Here is an 18,632-nt window from a genome sequence, read left to right on the forward strand (position 1 = left end):
CATGCAACTTCAGTTCAGTCAGTTGCAAGTTGCATGCAACTTTCGACTCCCAAAAACCGCAGTGATGCAAACGACGAAGCCTTCTCGCTCGCACAACCCTGAGACCCACATGCCTGAGAAAAAGGCATTCAACCACAGACGGATGACAGTGATGGTCGATTAAATATGAGCATTTTGCACAAAAAAGGTAAGATTTTCTTATAAAATCAGAATTATGAACTAAAACTGGCCTGCGTGGCACTGTACCGTTGTTTTGGTTTGGAAAATCTTCATTAATCTTCCTCAAAAGATGCTGAAAGGGACCGACGTCGGACATCTCTTTTGCTTATCATCTTGTTGTTAAAGCATATCGGTCGAAGCATGAGGTGGAAACGAATAGTACCCCCCTCAACGCAGCGTACAGAGCAAGTGCCGACAGTAGTCGGTACCCGCCGGTAAGCATGATTTGGTGCTGGGGTCGTTTGTGTTGGTGCCCACAGTATACGACCGCGCGGCTCTATCTCGGCGGGCACGGACTTGCGGTGCAGCGGCCTCACTCGTCGCCACAGTATCAAATCCCGTGCCGAACAGGATCGGTTGCTTAATCGGACAGTGCCAAGATCACTCCACAGGTCAGTGAGGTGCTTTGTCCCGTAGGGGGCTAATTATTAGGCTGTAGGTTTTTTTTTTTGTAATTTCATTCGCTTTATCGCCAGCTTGCCTATCATTGCGTAGTGCTGTGAACTGATTTTGCACTATATGCCGCGTGCGTTCCAACTAATCAGCAACACGATCAGCGCAGCAGACGGCAATTTATCATTCAATCCTACTGCGATGCACCGTGAATGAAGCGTTAAACGGCGGCATCGACTTAACACATCTTCTTTTTTCTCCTTCTTCCATTCTAGACTGCAACTGCCATTCCAGAAGGTAAACGAGTCGTGTGTCGAGTCGGAACACGCATCCGAGTACATTAACCGACACAGTTATCATTGCCAACACGGTACATAATTAAAGCAAATTCTTGAGACGCGTGGCAACAATAATGGCGCGGAGCAGTACCATTAAACATGTAGGTATAGACCACCGGGAACCAATATCTAATCGGAGTTAAATCCTGGCCGGAAAGTCGCTGCTCAAAATCGACGGCTTTAGTGCCTGGATAAGATAACGAATCATAACACGCGCTCCAGCACCCCCATGGCTGTGAGGGCGCGTTGCGACGATTTAGAGCTGGTCTCCCGTCCTCGGCTATCTTGATGAGCTATCTTAAAGCGTTGTCAAATGCAGTTTTTAGAATTGTCGATGCCAGCGAACTGGCACATGGGATGCACTCTGTCGGTCGGTTATATTTTTAATCATACATTATCAATTTCAAGACTTCGAATGCTAACCCAATCACAAGATGAGCCTGGGACGCCCTCGTACTAGTAATACTTTTCTCAAGTTACGCACTTTTAATTAACTTACTGTTAGATCAGAAATCATCACCTATTGATAAATGCTTCTGCAAAAAAAACGCAATCGTTTGTATATTTCGAGCAGCACTAATCTAACGAGTTATTCCCATTGCAGGAAACGCTGATACCCTTCGTCGTTACGACGATACTGTATTTCGTACTGATCGAGCACACGGAACGCGGCACCACGCCATCAACGGTGCTGAAATGCATGCCAATCTTGAGCCTGCTGTTCTTCGGTGCATTAGCCGATCTGCAGCCGAAACAAGCGTAAGCGACAGCAGTCACAAACCGCCTACCCTTCTCGTCAAAATAGGGCATGCTAGCGGATATGCTTTACAAAGCGTTTTATCTTTTTGCTTTATAGGCGACGTTACAAGCGAATGATTCTACTGGGATTGTTCAGCTCGTCCTGGGGCGACTTGCTGCTAAATTACGACCTTTTTGAGGCCGGCATGGGAGCATTCGGTGTGGCACAAATATTCTACGTCTCCGCTTTCGGTTTCCAGCCACTGCGACCAGGAGTTGGCGTAGCGCTATACGCTGGCGGTGTGCTAGGTTAGTGTACAGCCTCCACGGCAAAGATCTTGTCGAACATTATGTTTCTATATCCCTTTTTTACTCTCTCTTCCCATTTCTTTCACTAGCCACTTCCTTCTTTTTTGCCAACCTGAACTCAGTGATCAAAGTATGTCTTCCAATTTACGCTGTCCTGTTGCTGACGATGTGCTGGAGAGCGCTGGCTAGGGTTCAAACGCCAAATGTGAGCCAATATCTACCAATCTAAAGAGCTGTTCCTATATTCATTTGCTATTCGTTTTTCCTTTCTTTTACCCTCACAGAATAAGCTACAGGTGTTGTGTGGAGTCTGCAGCGTGCTATTTGTTATATCCGACGGCATAATCGCGTTTGACAAATTCTTTACTCCCATTCATGCTGCCCAGGTATATATTAAAGATTGCAATGCATATAAAGCGGATGTCACATACGCATAAAAGCATGTGATGTTGGTCGAGATTGGTACTGTTAATGTATTTTTGTATTTTTCCTAGACCTACATCATGCTCACTTACTATGCTGCTCAGCTCGGGATCACGCTAAGCTTAACCGATGGAACCATCGGTACCTCGAAGAACATCAAAGCGAAAGCGCCATAGGCACGGTTGTGATGACAGTGGAGAACGTTGTCCACAATACCCCCTGTAGTCAATGCATTGAATACAAAATCTGTGATTCTGCATCTTCCCGCTATTCGAAACGACACTCTCTATTAGAGATTGATTGTTTTTGTATTTTTTTTCTTTATTGAAATGCAAATAAATAGACTGCGTAGGCAATATATGTTGACCTGCATTTTGCAAAACCAGCACCTATCTAATTACATATTTACGCCGAGCGAATAGGTCTCTCCTTAAGCATTTAGCTAGCGGCCAGGTTATCGAAATTCATCACACGCGATGACGATACAGGTATGTTGTATGATGCGTTCGAGCGCGAGACTTAGAACAAGCTAGAAACGCGAGCCAGAAAGAACAAGAGATACGAAGAAATTGAATGTTTTACGATACGCAAACGACACATCGGCCTCCTTTATTAAGAAGTCGATGCACGCACATATGGATCATTCAGACAGCACGTAGATCTTTGTGATCGGTGTGATGTCAAATGATTCAGGACGGAGAGTATCAGGATTAGAGCATTCCTATTCCTGAGTTGCGACACGATGGTAGATGGTTTACGCTCTAAAATGTTTATTTACTCGTTCAACACATTTAACAATTGCATTCCTCTGCTCTTCCTCCTGAAGTCTTCCTCCCAGGTGAGTTCTGTTCAGTGGTAGGTTAAATTTTTGAATTTATAATGATGCTCTGCTCCGAATAAAAGCAACGAAAGCACCATTGCTGCACCATCGCTGTTCACTTCCCTCATTCAGCGCGTACGCACTCCGGCTGCTACACGCTCTCGTGCTTAGATGCACGATTTACGCACACAAAGACCTACCGTTTAGTTCTTCAGTCGGATCGCTTTGCGCTTCGGACGACCGATATATCAATGCTCGACTAGCGAGAGGCCGGCTATCGATGAAAAAACAATTCGTCGGCCGTACGAACATTGCTTAGGTCGGTATGGGGCAGCTAAGCAAACACTTCCGCCAGGCGACGATTGGCAAGAGCTGCCGCGACCTGCTCCATCCAGATCAGCCTTGCTCTGCTGCCTGGCGCACCTTCTTCTTCCAAGGCGTTCTGGGTGCGATACGCCACTATCTACCGGCCGTCGTCGTAAGTATTGCGAACCGAATCTTAACGTGCAGTGTATTCGCTGGTCTGAACTTTGTTCCTCGTTTTCGATGACGATTTTCTTACTACCTTGCGTACAGACACCGCTGCTGTTCCGTATACACCAGTGGTACGAGCCGGAAGTGTGGAGCACATTCGCCCGACAGTACTGCCGGTGCGTGCTGGCTGGACTCCCGATGACCGGTGGAAGCTTCCTCGCTTTCTGTCTGTTCTAGTGCGTATAACAAGGCGTGAAGCCCATGAGCGGTAAGCTGAGCTAACCCGTTTGTATCTTTTGTTTTTCAGCAGAGCCTTGGGACGGTTTCCACCAGCATGGTTCGTGCTGATTCCTTCGTTGGCCGGTGGGCTCACGGTGCGCTTCCTTCCACGGACGATTGTACGTGCCCAAGGAATCGGGCTGTTTAACATGGTACGCTACTGCGGCTGCTTCACCTTCTGCTGCTGCTGCTGCTGCTATTGACCTGGTTCTCTTACGTTTATCTATATTCTCTGCCCCTGCAACGGCTCCCACTCCACTCCTACCGCCCAATCTGTTGAGGTTAGTACATCGAGTTTCTCATTCGTCGCTCCCACATGCCGATAGTCGCCTGGATGCGCTCCTCGAAGGCATTCGCCACCGGCTGCTTCATGGCAATGAGCGGTGGCATTATGGCGGCGCATCAGTATCTACGGCTGGATCGTTTCTGGTTTGCACGAGCCTACCGTGGTGCGACGGATGGACACGAAGAACACACTGTGCCCGGTTCCTGCCGCCATCATGTTCTGGCCGAGGTGAGGAAATCGTTCTACGTCGGATTGGCCGTGAGCGTGCTGAAGAACGTGCTACCTCGGATCACGCTACTGTTGCGTTCTCCGTTGGTGCTCTGTCGGGTAGTGTTGGCTCGCTTCGATTATGGGCTGCTGAGTTTCATCACACTGTACAAGGCACTGTACGAGGCGAGCAGCTGCTGGCTGGCCTGTCATTACCGCGGTTTTCGATCGTCAGCGATCGCAAGGAGCGCCTTTGCCGGTACCGTTGCCGGTCTCGCTTACGGTTGCTTCCCAAATTATCTACTTTTTACCTTTCCGATCACGGAGCTGGCCGAGCTGTGCTGGCTAGTGTATATGCGGAGCGAGAGTTTGCCAAAGCCGCGACTCATACGATGGATCGATCGGCGTGTCCCTATCGCCGAGCTGCTGTACACGGCCAGCCTTGGACTGCTGTGCCAGCTACGCGTCGTCCATCCGTACCACGTGAATCGCTACTGGTACAAGCTGATGGCTAACGGCACGTGGGGCCGTTCGGATGTGCTCGCGCGCGGCTACGCCAACGTGTTGCTCGGTTGCTGAGTGAAGCGGTTGCCTGGAATTGCGTATGAATACAAAGAAAAGAATCCAACGAAATGTATCGTGATCAGGTTAAAGACAATTAGCGAATTCAATTACCACTAATTCCGCATGGCCTCAGGTGTCCCGTATCAGTCAGGTGTGGTCGAGCAGGGGGAAGCGAATGTTACCTAGGAATCCAAGCACCACGTACTGGAACATCGTATCACAAAAACTCATCGCTACGAAAAAGGATACAAAGGATACCGATGAAAACAACAGGGTACGAGAAGCCGCGATTGCCTTCTATACCTTCTATTTCCCAACGAGGTCTGGGAATAAGGTTTTTTTTAGCAATTGTTTGCACCAAACCACCTACGATAGTTTTTGGGATTTGTTTACGATTCTGCTTGCCAGTTTTAAGCGAATGCATTAAATGCTTGCACACCTGCGTGGAGTGCAGGAGTGCGTGCCCGTTTAATGTGACGCCGTTATACGGGAGAACTCAATGTGAACTCAATACACGTGACAGCACAAAACCACGCACTGACGTTAACCTCTCACCAGTCACTCACTACCTCCATTTTCTAGGAGGGAAAATTTGCGTGTGCTTTTAGATTAATTTTCTCTCCGAATATGTGGTTAAGAAAAGGGTCAGATATTGTGGTTACACCAATCCGAAATTAGTGAAAGAATGGTTTCCATCCCCTGCAGCGGATTGCACATCCGCTTGGCCCACATACAATTCTGAACGGCGGACTTTCATGGCCAGCTTAGACCTGGTCATCGCTGCTCCTGAAGTCACTCTCGGGGGTGCCTACGCGGCTTGGCCGCACTTACAGCGGCGATTTCCGGGAATTTTTAACACATCCTCACTTAAAATCCAGCGTAGCCAAAGTGACCCACCTAATGTGCGTACGATGTGTTTGAAAGTGTCCAATAAAAACTGCTTTGCTTTTAGCTTTTACGTTTGCTTCGTCGTTTGCCGCGTTCCGTGCCTCCGTTCCCTGGCCTACCTGGCAAATTCCTTGGGTTGGCCGAGAAGAGTGTAACTAAGTTGCCAGTCTGCAAACAGGATTCCATGTCCTCTCAACCCCAACGACGGCCATCTTAGAACACAGCAAGTAACTATCCCGTTAACCTGTTATCAGATCCATCGACGGTCAAGCTGATAAATAACGGGCCGGCAGACGCAGGAGTCCAACACGCTACAAGAGTCGTCCCATAAACCCAATCAGCACCCAATGGAAAAAAGGCAAAATTGAATACGAGTTTGGTATCCTCATTTCATTACAATTAGGTAACGAACGCTTTTTTCTTGGTACTGAATCTATTTCATTTTATTCCAAACCAAGAAAAGGTAACGCACTTTGATAGTAACGGAGGAAATGCAATCATGCTTTGTTATGTTTTCTTTTTAGAACAACAATCATGTCAGACGCATACGCGATGCACGTGCTGAAGATCGCGGTGGCCCAGATCTGCCAGACGATCGGCTGGCACTCGACGCACACCACGACCATGGAGCTGCTGGTTGACGTTACGCAGCACTTTTTGCGCGAGATATCGCGTATCATGCACCGGTACAGCGAACTGTACAACCGCACCGAGCCGAACCTGGATGATCTAGCCCTCGCATACCGGGACATTGGCATCAATCTGCCAGAGATGCTCGAATACATCGAGTTTGTCGATCCGATCCCGCTGTCACTGGACGTACCGCGCTTTCCGGTGCCCAAGGAAACGAACTTATGCTTTCTGAAGCCGGGAAGCAAGGAAGTGTTGACGCGACCGATGCACATACCCGAGTACCTACCACCCATGCTGATCGAAGCACCGACCAGCGAATCCGGCGACCTCGGAGAGGAGGGCACGGAACACGGCACCGATGATGGTACGGGAGGCATCGAAGCGGACGCGAATGGTATGATAAAAAGTGTGGTCGCTTTGGTGTCTACCAGCGGCAGCGGGGCTACTACTACGGCGTTGCCAGCATCAATCGAAGATGGGTCGCTGCTGCCGGAGTCAATCGTAAACGAGGAAATCGAAATCCCAATGGAAACGCTGGAAGCCAAGAAACCAAAGCAGGAGCCTCTGGCGGCCGAATCACTCGACGCAGAGGCTACCTCCGCAGCGGCTCCAATTACGTCCGATACTTCCGGACTGGCAACAGTGGCACAAATGCCCGCTCCACCGCCGCCAGCATCGGTATTCGGGGCTACAACGGCAGCCCGGCCACCAACCGCTAGTGAAGAAGGAAGCACGAGCGAGGCAGCGGCGGACCACAAAGCAAGCGCAACGAATAAGCCAAATCAATCCACGGTGGCACCGATGGAGGATGGTGGCGAGGGGCGGCCAACGCGCGAAATCAGCAGTGTTATGATGACGACGTCTGGTTTCATTTCACCAGCGCGCGAAGGTAAACTACCTGACACGCGTATTCCTCTGATACCGGAAGATCGGCCTCCAAAACCAACGATACCGCAGCATCAGCAGTCACCACTCGCGGCTGGCGGAACCGCTGGACAATCGCCGGCATCGACAGCAGCGGCAGTGGGTGGCGGTAGCGGCACAGGAAACAGTACGCCACTGCCAGGGGCCGCGAAAGCGGACGCTTCGCCAGCCCAGCTACTGCTAGCAGGCACGAATAGCAAGCCGCCGCTCGCCGAAAATGATTCTAACACGCCATCTGCACATTCCTTACCGTTGGATCAGCCCTCGGGGAAGAAGACCCGCAAGAAAACGCTCGACAAGCAGAGGAAAAAATCCTCGAAAAAGGGGCACACTGGTCTGCAGTCTCCGTTTCAGTCTACTACTACCGGTGCGCAACATAAACAAAGCCGGATCTCCGATGACAGCACCAACGTGATCGTACTTGATCGGTCTAGTCGAGATGCCGAGCACAGCATCGGCCCAACTCCAGCGGGCACGAACGTTACCGAAGTGGGAATGGGTCCCTGCGCCCCGTTGCCAACTGTGGCAACTAAGCCCACCCCGATGACAACGGCTCGATCCAGTAAAGCTAACAAAGAGAGCATTAGAGGCGGGATAAAGAAGCGGAAACCATCGAAAGAATCAGATGGAGTAATTCGCAAAGCAAGCAACACGAAGAGCGCTCGTCATCAGTTGGAACTATTGGGTGCCCATCCTACATTTGCAAGTGACCAGTCGAAGGATAAAGTGTCGAAGCGTCGTGCCAAGATGTCGAAGAAAGTGTTTTTAGCGCGTAGCCAAAGTAATCCACCAGGCCAGGGCGGTTCGGATGGACCGCCGCCTGAGTCCGCACCACCGTTAATTCGTCCGGTCGGCTTCAGTACGGAACCAACGACCCGTTACGTGGATGTGGAAGATCTGTACAAGGAGCAGCGTGGCTACATGAGCGGGCACTTTCCTGTCGAGGGTGCTCCCCCAACAATGTTTCCACCGAAACCTGATCCGGGCGTTGGCAGCAATGAGCCGCTGAGTGGTGAGTCAACCGTCCCTGGCAGGAGCGAATCCGCGGCGGAGCAGCAGGCTAAACAGCTCAGTATGCTGCAGCTGCTACATCCCAGCCTGGAGATTACACCCTCGCCGTCGTCCGTAACCTCGCTGAAGCCCGGGTCTGATATGGCTCCGGCCGCGCCCCGAAAGACCATCAAAGCTAAACGTACGCATACGCAGTCGTTGGTGGCGCGTGATACGCCCGATCGCGATGTCATTGTTATCGATGATGAGCAATCTCCACCGCATCAGCAGCAACAGCCTACTCCGCTAATATCGCACTCTTTCGCAGGTGCCACCGGTGGTGGTGGTAAGAAGCAGCGGAAGCAGCAGCAGCAGCAGCAACAGCAACAAGCGCCAGTCGGATTCATCGAGCAAAGTGTAGAACAATCCGGAGGGCTCGGCAGCCTTCCTTCGCCAGGCGCCAATCGTAATCCGTTTGCGGAGCTAAGTGCCGGACCGCCGGCCCAACAGAAGAAACCGAAGCGTACCAAGCAGCAGAAACTGCCGAAAGGAGGAGGGATAACAGGTGAAGGAAAACGGTCCAAGGGGCTCGCTTCTGGTTCACCACCAGTGTCGCCTTCGTTCCGATCCGGTTCACCTTCGGCCGATCCAGCATCGGCATCGGCGAACGTGATGGGTGATCCGGTTGGGCACTATACACGAGATGATCCGACATTACCGCCGATGCAGCCGATGAGCATGCCGTACTCCGACAGTGCATCGCCTGCCCGAAGCCCACGTAATCCGAATCCATTCGCGTTCTATACGGGGATGCCCCGCTTCCCGGACCCAGCATTCCTGTATGGTAGGTTCCTGAACCCCACTGAAGTGCCACCGGCGCTTCGGCCTCCGATTCCGTTCGGCTTTGGCATGCTGCCGTCTGGGCCCGGATTAATTCCGGAGCACGGCATGTTCCCTTCGCCACTCACCCAGCTAGCGACGGGGGGGCGCGGGTACCCACTGCCGACCAATCCGTTTAGTTTCCCCTCGATGGATAGGTTGAATGAGTTGAATCTGCTGCGTCGCCCACCGGTTGGTAGCGCATCGGGTACAGCTGGTCTGGGTAGCGGTCCTGGTGGTGCTAGTCTGGCGAGTCATGGAAGCCACGGTAACCTGATGAAGCCTGACCGATTTGATGATACACTCGATCCGGAGACATTACTCGCCCAGACACCGCTCGATCTGCAGAAATCCACTTGCAACGTAGCGCCGCTGATGCCACCGTCGCTGCAGTTGTTCCCATCGGTCGAAGAAGCGCCGGAAACATCCGGTTCCAAGTCCAAGGCTCAATTGATGGACAACAAAGCGGAAGCATTGACCAGCACTAGCACTGCTGCTACCAGTGGTCCACTGGAGCAACAAAGCGCCTTGTCGGAAGGTGTAAAAAATGTTCCGATGGAAACGGTTTCGTCACGCGGCCGGAAGGACTCGGACCAGGTCGTCATTCTACCAGCGGCTAGTGTTTTACCAGGTGCTAGCCCGCCCCAACGTTCCCAGATGCTCGTTATCGACATTGACGACTCGGATGGTAGCCAGTCGACTACGGCGACCGGTGCCGGCAAGGACAGTGATGGCAAGGAGGGTAAACGCAAATCGAAGGAGCACAAGAAGGATCGCAAGGTTAAGGGTGAGCTGGGCGGTTCGGCGAAGCTGAAGAAAAAGAAGGACAAAAAGGACAAGAACAAGAGCAAGGAGCGGGAACGTGAGCAGTTACAGGAGCTGACCGCTGGTACAGCCTCGTCCTCCGGCATGATGACGATGGGCATGATCGGTGCGGAGGAGGCCCTGCTCGTACAGCTGCGCAAGGAGCGCAAGGAAAAGAAGGAGAAGCGCAAGGACAAGGGAAAGAAGGAGAAACGCAAGGATCGCGAACGGCTGACTGGTGAGGGCGCTGGACAAGGGGTCGGTTCACTGGCAGGCAGCTCCGACATTCCGGCATCGACCGATCATTCCCCATCGTGCTCGGTACCGAAACTGATGCTTAAGCTGAGCGGATCTAACGCAACGCCGTCACCAAGGTCAGACACTCCGGAGAAGGCGCAAGGCGCAGAAATGGGCCACCTATCGGCGCTAACTGTTGCGACGGGCGACGGCACCAATCGGGGCGGTTCGCCGGAACTCGCCCGTATCTCGGCTCTGGTCACGCGGCCGCCCAAGCTTAAACCGACCGGAACCGGTACCGGTGCAGGTGGCAAGGGGGGAAAGGAAGAATCACCGGTGAAGGGTGCGAGCGATGACGTCGATGGAAAAACAGACGTAGATGAGCTGATCCCTGGAGCGGGAAGCTCGAAGCAAATCGGAGGCGCTTCCGTTGGCAGTGGCACATCTCCCGCTGGCAATATCAGTTCCACAGTAGTTGGCTCAGCTCGTGCCAAGGGCAGTGGCATCGAATCGTTGATCCCTTTATCGGGAGAAGGGTCCAGGAAGTCAGCTAAAGACGGTAAGAGCGATCGCAAGGGGGGAGCAGCGCACAGCGGTATTCCAGTGACAGCAGCGCCACTATCATCCGGTGGCTCATGCCAGCCCGCTGCTCCCGCGCAGATGACCGACGTCGATGGGAACACGGTTTGGATCTGCCCGGCATGCGGTCGCGTCGATGACGGTACACCTATGATTGGGTGCGATGGCTGCGACGCTTGGTATCACTGGATTTGTGTGGGTATCGAGGTGGCGCCGGACGAGAACGAGGACTGGTACTGCCGCGTGTGCATTGGTCGAAAGCAGGATGCTTTGAAGGACGAGAAGCAACGCAAGCGTAAAAAGAAGGACAAGAATAAGGCCAAGGACTAATGCCGGATATTACTGAATGTACATTCCGTCTTATGTCTTATGTCCAAGGAAGAAGATAAGTACCGTAAAACAGACGAAAAGCTCGTAGTTTTACAATTCCTTGAATATCTCAATCTTCTTAATTACTAACAAACAAATAACTATAGTAATTAACATGTTTAGACAAAATCATTATTGTGATTAATATGTTTAGAGCAGATACATGTTCGTCATGTAGGTAAAACTCTGGTCTGCTGAATGCGAGTGTATGGTTAGAGATAATTTTGAGTCGTTCATTTCATACAATTCTCCGAAAGCATTTCTTTACCGTTGTTTGATTACGAATACCATTTTCATTAAACGCTTTCCGGAAATGTTTCTTGGCAGAGTTAGGGCTACGCAAAGCAACTCATTTTTTTTAAACGGTAACATCGTTACAATCAAATTCTTGTGTACCTAGAAAATAATATCTGTAACATATTTATCAATAAATGTTCACATCGAACAAATAACTATTGTAATTAATATGTTTAGACAAAATCAATATTGTAATTAATATGTTTAGAGTAGATACATGTTTATCATGTAGGTAAAACTCTGGTCTGCTGAATGCGAGTGTATGTTTAGAGATAATTTTGAGTCGTTCATTTCATACAATTCTCCGAAAGCATTTCTTTACCGTTGTTTGATTACGGATACCATTTTCATTAAACGCTTTCCGGAAATGTTTCTTGGCAGAGTTAGGGCTTCGCAAAGCAACTCGTTTTTTTTAATGTTAACATCGTTGCAATCACATTCTTCTCGTGAACCTAGAAAATAATATCTGTAACATATTTATCAATAAATGTTCACATCGAACAAATAACTATTGTAATTAATATGTTTAGACAAAATCAATATTGTAATTAATATGTTTAGAGTAGATACATGTTTATCATGTAGGTAAAACTCTGGTCTGCTGAATGCGAGTGTATGTTTAGAGATAATTTTGAGTCGTTCATTTCATACAATTCTCCGAAAGCATTTCTTTACCGTTGTTTGATTACAGATACGATTTTCATCAAACGCTTTCCGGAAATGTTTCTTGGCAGAGTTAGGGCTACGCAAAGCAACTCATTTTTTTTAAATGTTACAATGTTACAATCAAATTCTTCTAGTGAACCTAGAAAATAATATCTGTAACATATTTATTAATAAAATGTTTGATACAGTTTAAAGCAATTTTATTGTGTTTTTTAGTTGAAATGTTTTCTAGAAAGAATGTGGTCGCGGGAGGGCTTCCATCAGCCACTCCGGCAGCGCAGTTTTGTATATCTTGTGGAAATTATTCAACGCGCTCGTACACACGATTTGTGCAAGTGTGAGTGCGCGCACGAGCTTTTGACTTTTTGCCAGGGTCGCGTATCTTAACCAAACGTCATCGAAACAACAACAACACATAGAAAAACAAAGAAGTGAGAACGTAACGTTATCATCCGCATTCTTGGCACAAAAGTATCCTTCTCCACTGTTAAAATCCTTCCATATTACGGTTATTCACTTCAATGTCCGCTTGAGGACATTATGGAACTGTGCAAGAGGCCGGCTAGTGTATCTGCTATGGCAACGATGAGGCCATCGTAGTACGCGCTGACTGAAGGCGTTTACGTTTGCATCTCCCCCGCCCCAAACAAATCCATTCTTTTCCCTTGCAAGTCAGGTGGATCAGGTTGGGTGCCGTTGTCGATGTGAAGGTCGTAGGACGGGGACAATCGACACATCGGTCGACGTGACCGTGCCGATCAACAGCGAGCCATCGATCAAACGCTGCTCAGGATCCGATCAACTATGGAGAAGGTGGAGGAAATCAAGTACAAGGTGTTGGAGCTGATCAACAAGAAGGTACGCCAGTGGTGGGTTGTATTGCTGCAGGTGCTAATGTGCTTGTGTCGCCATTCACAGAAAGAAGTCAAAATACCGAAAATGGGATTCACCGATTACTACGTGCATCAGCAGCTGCACCACCAACAGCAGCAGAATCATCACCATCATCATCATCATCAGCAGCCGCAGCAGCAGCAGCAGCAGCAACATCATCTGCAACGTTTCGCGATGAGTAGCGTTTCGAGTTCCGGAACCAGCGTCGCATCAACCAAGAGTGCGTACGACTGGGCGAACGAGTTGACCAACGAGGAAGAACCGGATGCAGTGGACGGTTCGGTTCCGCAGGAGAAATTATCTGATCAGGAGTTGCTGGAAGCGACGGAAGCGATCTATTTCGATGCGGGCAGCAATAGTGGCCTGCACGAGCTGCGTCGGCTGTCTGCCGAGGACCGGCTGCTCGATGGTCCTAGCGTAGTGCAACGGATGAGTGTGTTGAAGCGGCAGCATCGCGTCATCTCAAAGAAGGTGCTGCAGCTGATCCTGGAGCAGCGCGTTGCGTGCGATGCGGAGTTTGAACGAATCCGCGAAACTGAGCGGATGTTGCGCGATACGGCCTCAACCTGCAGGGAGGCCCGTCTGCGACTCGACACCTCGAAGCTCCTGCTGACCACGACCAACCTGGAGATATTGGCCGCGTACAGGAAGCGTCAGACTTTGCTGAGCCTTCTCGGCATTCTAAAGGCGCTGCGTAGCATGCGCTCGATCGACCAGAGGCTGCAACGGCGGCTAACCGATGCCGATTACGGTGGCGCGATCGCGATCCTGCTGGAGAATCGCAATCTATCGCAGCGGTACCACCAGTACCGATGCGTGGAATCGTTGGCACACAAACTGCAAGACACGTTGCTGCTGACCGAGGTGCAGCTCGAGAGTGTGCTGGGCGAGGTGCCGGCCGAGTTCGAGCCGAAACGCTACCGAAAGCTGCAGGAAGCGTACGCCCTGCTCGGCAAGCAACTGATAGCGATGGACGCGCTGCACATGAACTACGTTTCTTCCGTGCACACGGCCGCCTTTACTGTGCTTCGACAGCACATGGACGTGAACGTGGAGGAAAGCAAGAAGTTGACGTATGAGCAGCTTTGCGAGTGCGTACCAGTGGATAAGTACGTCCACTGCCTAACCGCCCTGTGCCGGGCATTCTGGGGTCTGCTCGTCTCCTACCATCAGGTGCGTTCCTGGCACCAGGACCAGGGTATGGCTGCGCTGGAGAGTGCCGAGCTGACCACCGCACACCATCAGGAAGAGTACATCCGACAGAAGCTGGATAGTGGGCAATTTCGGCTGTGGCACGACATGCAGGGTAAAGTGTGCGCCTTCCTCGGCACTGGTCGGCTGCACGCGCTCAAGTACGACCAGTTCGTACAGGTGCTGGCAATCGTGCAGCGGCTGAAGCGGGTTGGACATGAATTCTGCGACAGCGCGTCTGAGCGGCTGCTCGGTGCGATGCATCGCCAGAGCAGGGAGTTCTTCCGGCGCTACCATGCAGCCTGTTTGGAGGAGATCGGTCTGTTCTTCGACCATGAGGTATGGGTACCAATCGGTAGCTTCCACGATGTGACGCAGCTGCAGGAGTATCGCAACTTCCGGCACGCACTAGTACGCCACGCCAAGGCGGCTGCGGCTGCCTCCAACGCCACCGGCACCGCTATCGAGCAACAGAAGCCACCAGCAGCGGGCATGGTCACGAACGTGCCCGAGCCGGACAGTGCGTCATCGATGCACTCGCAGGATGAAAGTTCGCTGTACGGCTCTTGCGGCTATTTCCTGCGCTTTACAGAGAAGAGCTCTCCGTTCGACGGTGGCTTCGATAGCACGATGCTGGAGGAGGATATATTGGCGGGTATCGCGGACGAATCGTCCTACTACTATTCGGAGGACAGCAGCGATACCAACGAACCGACTGCTGTGCCACCGGTGGATCGTTCGCCAACGATTGTAGCACCAGAAATGTCCGCTTCAGTGGTTGTGGTCAATACGTCGCTCACGGTGCTGCGCTGCATCGGTCGCTATCTGTATTTCTGCAAGCTGCTCCACCCGATCGCACCCCACATTGTGCGCTCGATGACGGAGCTGATCGACTACTATATCCACGCGGTGCACGAGCTATTCGCCTCCGATCTGCCGGTATCGCGCGACAATCTGTACAGTGGTCGGCTGCGTCAGGCCCTGCAACGCATTGCGACCGAACTAGTGCCCAAGCTGCGCCGTACTGCACCCCTTTCGGACGAGATGATCCGGTTGGACCTGGCCGATCCGGAATCACTATACGGACTGCAGAAGCGTGCAATCGCCGCCGAAAGCTGTCTCACCCTCGTCGCCCAGGTGCGCCAGATGGAGGCTTACCTCAGCGCCCTGTTGGTGCAGCACGGTCCAACTGAAGGCGTTGGGATGGATGCGGATGGATGGAACCAGCATTGCTTGCGCGATTATCTCGCCAGCACCAGCGACTACGTGCCGGATCTTCGCAAACCCATCTTCATGTGCTCGACAGCGCGCGTCATTGATCTGCCGGCCGTTCTGCATGCCATGGCCAAGGTTAAATGGGACGTGAACCATGTTAATGTACAGCATTCGCCCTATATCGACATTATCAACCGTGTAAGGAGCCGGGGACTGTGCAGTACCCTCAGCGGGCCCGAAGCGAGGGGAGACAAATTTCTGCTTGCTTCCTAACCGCTTTTTTACCTTTTGCCAACCCCACCAGGGTATCCAATATTTCGCCATGAAACTGGAGGATGAAGCGACGCCAACGCTATTGCCCCGCGATGCCCTCTGGGATAGCTTTGTTCACGTGCTGACGCACCTGCTGGTCGAAGGGTAGATAGACGGAAAAAGACATTCTCGCACTCACATCCTAATCTTCTAATCATATTCCTCCTCCTGTGCCTCTCTATTACAGGTTTGCGGCGGCAAAGAAATGTTCGGCAGGCGGCCGGGCCTTGATGCAGCTTGATTTTACGCACTTCTGGTCGCTGCTCGAGATCGTGTCCGGGGGCAAACACACCGAGCATCGCACCTATGTCGAGCAATACGTGAAGGCATACTACTTACCGAAGGATCTGCTCGAGCAGTGGCTGCTCGAGGCGCACGGTTACTCGCCCCGGCAGCTCAGCGGACTGGTCGCCTGTGCGTGCAGCAGCGACAAGAAAACGCGACAGCGGCTGCTCACCCTGATCGAGGGCCAGTCCAATGTTACCAATGGTTCTAGCTCGCCGTCACCAGCCTAACCTGGGTGCATTTTACCGGCAGAACAGATATTCCTTCCCTTCTTTCTGTCTCAAGATGCTTATCGGTCCCCAGATCCAGAAAACTTTGGGTACATACTGATTATTCTCCAATATTCTTACTTCATAATCTCGCGCTCGCTCGCGTCGCAGCAGAGCCTTGTTTTTATATAGTTGGTTTTTTCGATGTTAAGGATTTTGGTATTATCTCTCTCTTTTTCTCTCTTTTCTCGCTCTCAATTTCTGTATCTCATGTTATATTTTGTACCTCATATTGACTCTCTTCTATCTACTACTGTTAACGAACACGTCCATTATGCATCCTTTAGTTGGTTATACCGTTTTTCAAATAACTAATTATGTTTACGGTTCAGGCCGCATCGCATTATATCGCTGAATCGCACTTCATTGATCGGATATTCGTATCACTCCTCCTACTCCTCCAGCCTACTATGGTATTCCTTGTTTTGTTTTGTTTTGTGAATCGTTAACTGGAAGCAGATAAGGTAACGACTGCATTGCGGAACAGTATAGATCAAATTTATTTATAGAAGCGAAAGCATCCACTTAAAGATAATGGACAGATGGCGTTTTGTTGTATTGCTCCTCTCCCAACCCCGTGTGAGTGGAGCATATCCTCACCAAATAAATTAATCCAGAATCTATGAACGGGGTCGCTTAAGAAGGTTAAGAGAGCTCCTTCCTTTATTGCATCCGAAATTCGGCAGTAATGTATGTAAACCGGCAGTCACAAACATTCTTTCACACGGTTATCCTACGCTTGTAACCCTTTGTGATGCCGGCCTTCGTACGTGTTTAATTGTTTAACGAAATTTTTCATTATTTTTCCCTAACTGCTGAACTTTTCAGGAGTATTGTGTATTTTGTTTTTGTATCAATCAAAATCAAATTAATAATGTTATTAGTTTTTGGATAATCGAGCAAGGCTTATTCACGGGTTGTCCAATGTTATAAAATTTGGTGTCCATCGAGGCATAAAAACTAGCAGAGAGCTATTTTCGGATTTTTGAATCTGTTGATGAATGAATTGAATGATGAATGAATTTTGATTTGAATCATTATCTGCTACTTTCCATGTAGCCCTGTCGAGTTAAAAAGAGTTGATACTTTGATCAAAAGCATTAAACTAATAAAACAAACCTAAGGCATAAGCTAATAGAGTTTTATAGAGACAAATTCGTAAAAACCACCACTTTTTAAACCTCGCCATCGTAACAAAACTTAAAACTTAAAAAAATAGAAATTCAACAGAAACTCAACGGGACTTCAACATGGTGCTATGATTGACTCCGCAAATTATTTCATGGCCTGGCTCACATCAAGGCTCGGAAATACCATGCCCACTCTTACTCATGTGTTTGTAGAATTTCCAAATAAGAAAAATTGGTCATAACGGATGGAAAATCTCAGATCGTAGAGCATTTGGAAATCATAATTTCAAATGCTTTCGGTCTGAGTCAACTGAAGTTAATAAAGTTTTCCTTTTACGGTTTAGCTAATTATTAGATAAAGTAACAATGGCACTTGTCGTGCATCGTCGTGCAATCGTTCAACAGTTGGCATCTTTCGTAGCCGTATTCATGTATCCACTGCTTCGCGCACAGCCCGAGAGCGGCGGTAGATGCGCCAACGATGTTTTTTTTCGAATCGAAGGAGGCTGTGCGTGCGCACCGGTGTGTCGTGGCTTGGAAGCTGAGCTGAGCATTTTCGGATTATCGGATATTCGGATGAGCGCTAATGACAACTAATATGAAAGCCTTACGAATTCCGTAACGAGAAAATTAGGTTTTCTTTATTACACAGTATTACACATTTTGGTGGCCGATTTATTCGTGTACTGGTTGAACCAGGCGGCTTTCCCACATAATCACGTCGGACGTCTCGCTTAGAACGAAAGTGAAACCTACTGTTTCCACCAGCAGGGCTCCCTCGTGTACGACGATGTTGTTATCGCCGAATAGCTTCAGCCGCGTTCCTTTAGCGTGGGTGATCTCCAGTGATTGTGGGGCACCGATTTTGCGAATAGCACCGGCCCATACGGTGCAGCTATTCGGTTTTACGGGGTTTCCACTTTGGCCAGCGCCTTCCGTCGGCGGCGGCAGCAGCACACGCACCACTCGTCCTTTCGCCATAATTTTACTAACCACACCGACATCGAACGTGGAGGACTC

At 50.2% G+C, this 18,632-nt stretch overlaps 4 protein-coding genes across 9 annotated transcripts; all 4 read left to right on the forward strand.

Moving 5' to 3' along the window:
- The first annotated feature begins 268 nt into the window (after positions 1–268).
- Positions 269–2,798, forward strand: LOC125955217 (lysoplasmalogenase-like protein TMEM86A). Of its 2 annotated transcripts, none has more exons than XM_049686216.1 (7): positions 269–611; positions 888–1,051; positions 1,555–1,709; positions 1,807–1,997; positions 2,087–2,202; positions 2,282–2,383; positions 2,492–2,798. In XM_049686216.1, exons 2-7 carry the CDS (start codon positions 1,025–1,027, stop codon positions 2,594–2,596), a joined length of 696 nt encoding a protein of 231 aa, XP_049542173.1. In that variant the 5' UTR covers positions 269–611; positions 888–1,024; the 3' UTR covers positions 2,597–2,798. The 2 variants fall into 2 exon arrangements, with proteins under 2 accessions (XP_049542173.1, XP_049542183.1); XM_049686226.1 differs by having other exon boundaries at positions 269–434.
- Positions 2,799–3,565: 767 nt separating this feature from the next.
- On the forward strand, positions 3,566–5,065 carry LOC125956921 (uncharacterized). The gene is made up of 4 exons (XM_049689248.1): positions 3,566–3,718; positions 3,817–3,950; positions 4,022–4,145; positions 4,280–5,065. The coding sequence occupies exons 1-4, from the start codon at positions 3,566–3,568 to the stop codon at positions 5,063–5,065; spliced, it is 1,197 nt and encodes a 398-aa protein (XP_049545205.1).
- Positions 5,066–5,620: 555 nt separating this feature from the next.
- On the forward strand, positions 5,621–12,453 carry LOC125954821 (nascent polypeptide-associated complex subunit alpha, muscle-specific form). 5 transcript variants are annotated; one of them, XR_007469065.1, is made up of 3 exons: positions 5,621–6,341; positions 6,463–11,531; positions 11,883–12,453. XR_007469065.1 is itself a non-coding variant. In XM_049685477.1 (3 exons), the coding sequence occupies exons 2-3, from the start codon at positions 6,473–6,475 to the stop codon at positions 11,312–11,314; spliced, it is 4,716 nt and encodes a 1,571-aa protein (XP_049541434.1). In that variant the 5' UTR covers positions 5,621–6,341; positions 6,463–6,472; the 3' UTR covers positions 11,315–12,453. The 5 variants fall into 5 exon arrangements, 3 of the variants coding, with proteins under 3 accessions (XP_049541434.1, XP_049541411.1, XP_049541419.1); XR_007469066.1 differs by having other exon boundaries at positions 12,236–12,453; XM_049685477.1 differs by having other exon boundaries at positions 6,463–8,687; positions 8,814–12,453.
- Positions 12,454–12,727: 274 nt separating this feature from the next.
- LOC125954944 (syndetin) lies at positions 12,728–17,105 on the forward strand. Its single transcript, XM_049685657.1, has 4 exons — positions 12,728–13,174; positions 13,235–15,814; positions 15,921–16,033; positions 16,116–17,105. The coding sequence occupies exons 1-4, from the start codon at positions 13,121–13,123 to the stop codon at positions 16,441–16,443; spliced, it is 3,075 nt and encodes a 1,024-aa protein (XP_049541614.1). The 5' UTR covers positions 12,728–13,120; the 3' UTR covers positions 16,444–17,105.
- Positions 17,106–18,632: the final 1,527 nt, after the last annotated feature.

The sequence above is a fragment of the Anopheles darlingi genome, chromosome X (genome assembly GCF_943734745.1).
Source record: "Anopheles darlingi chromosome X, idAnoDarlMG_H_01, whole genome shotgun sequence".
NCBI lineage: Eukaryota > Metazoa > Arthropoda > Insecta > Diptera > Culicidae > Anopheles > Anopheles darlingi.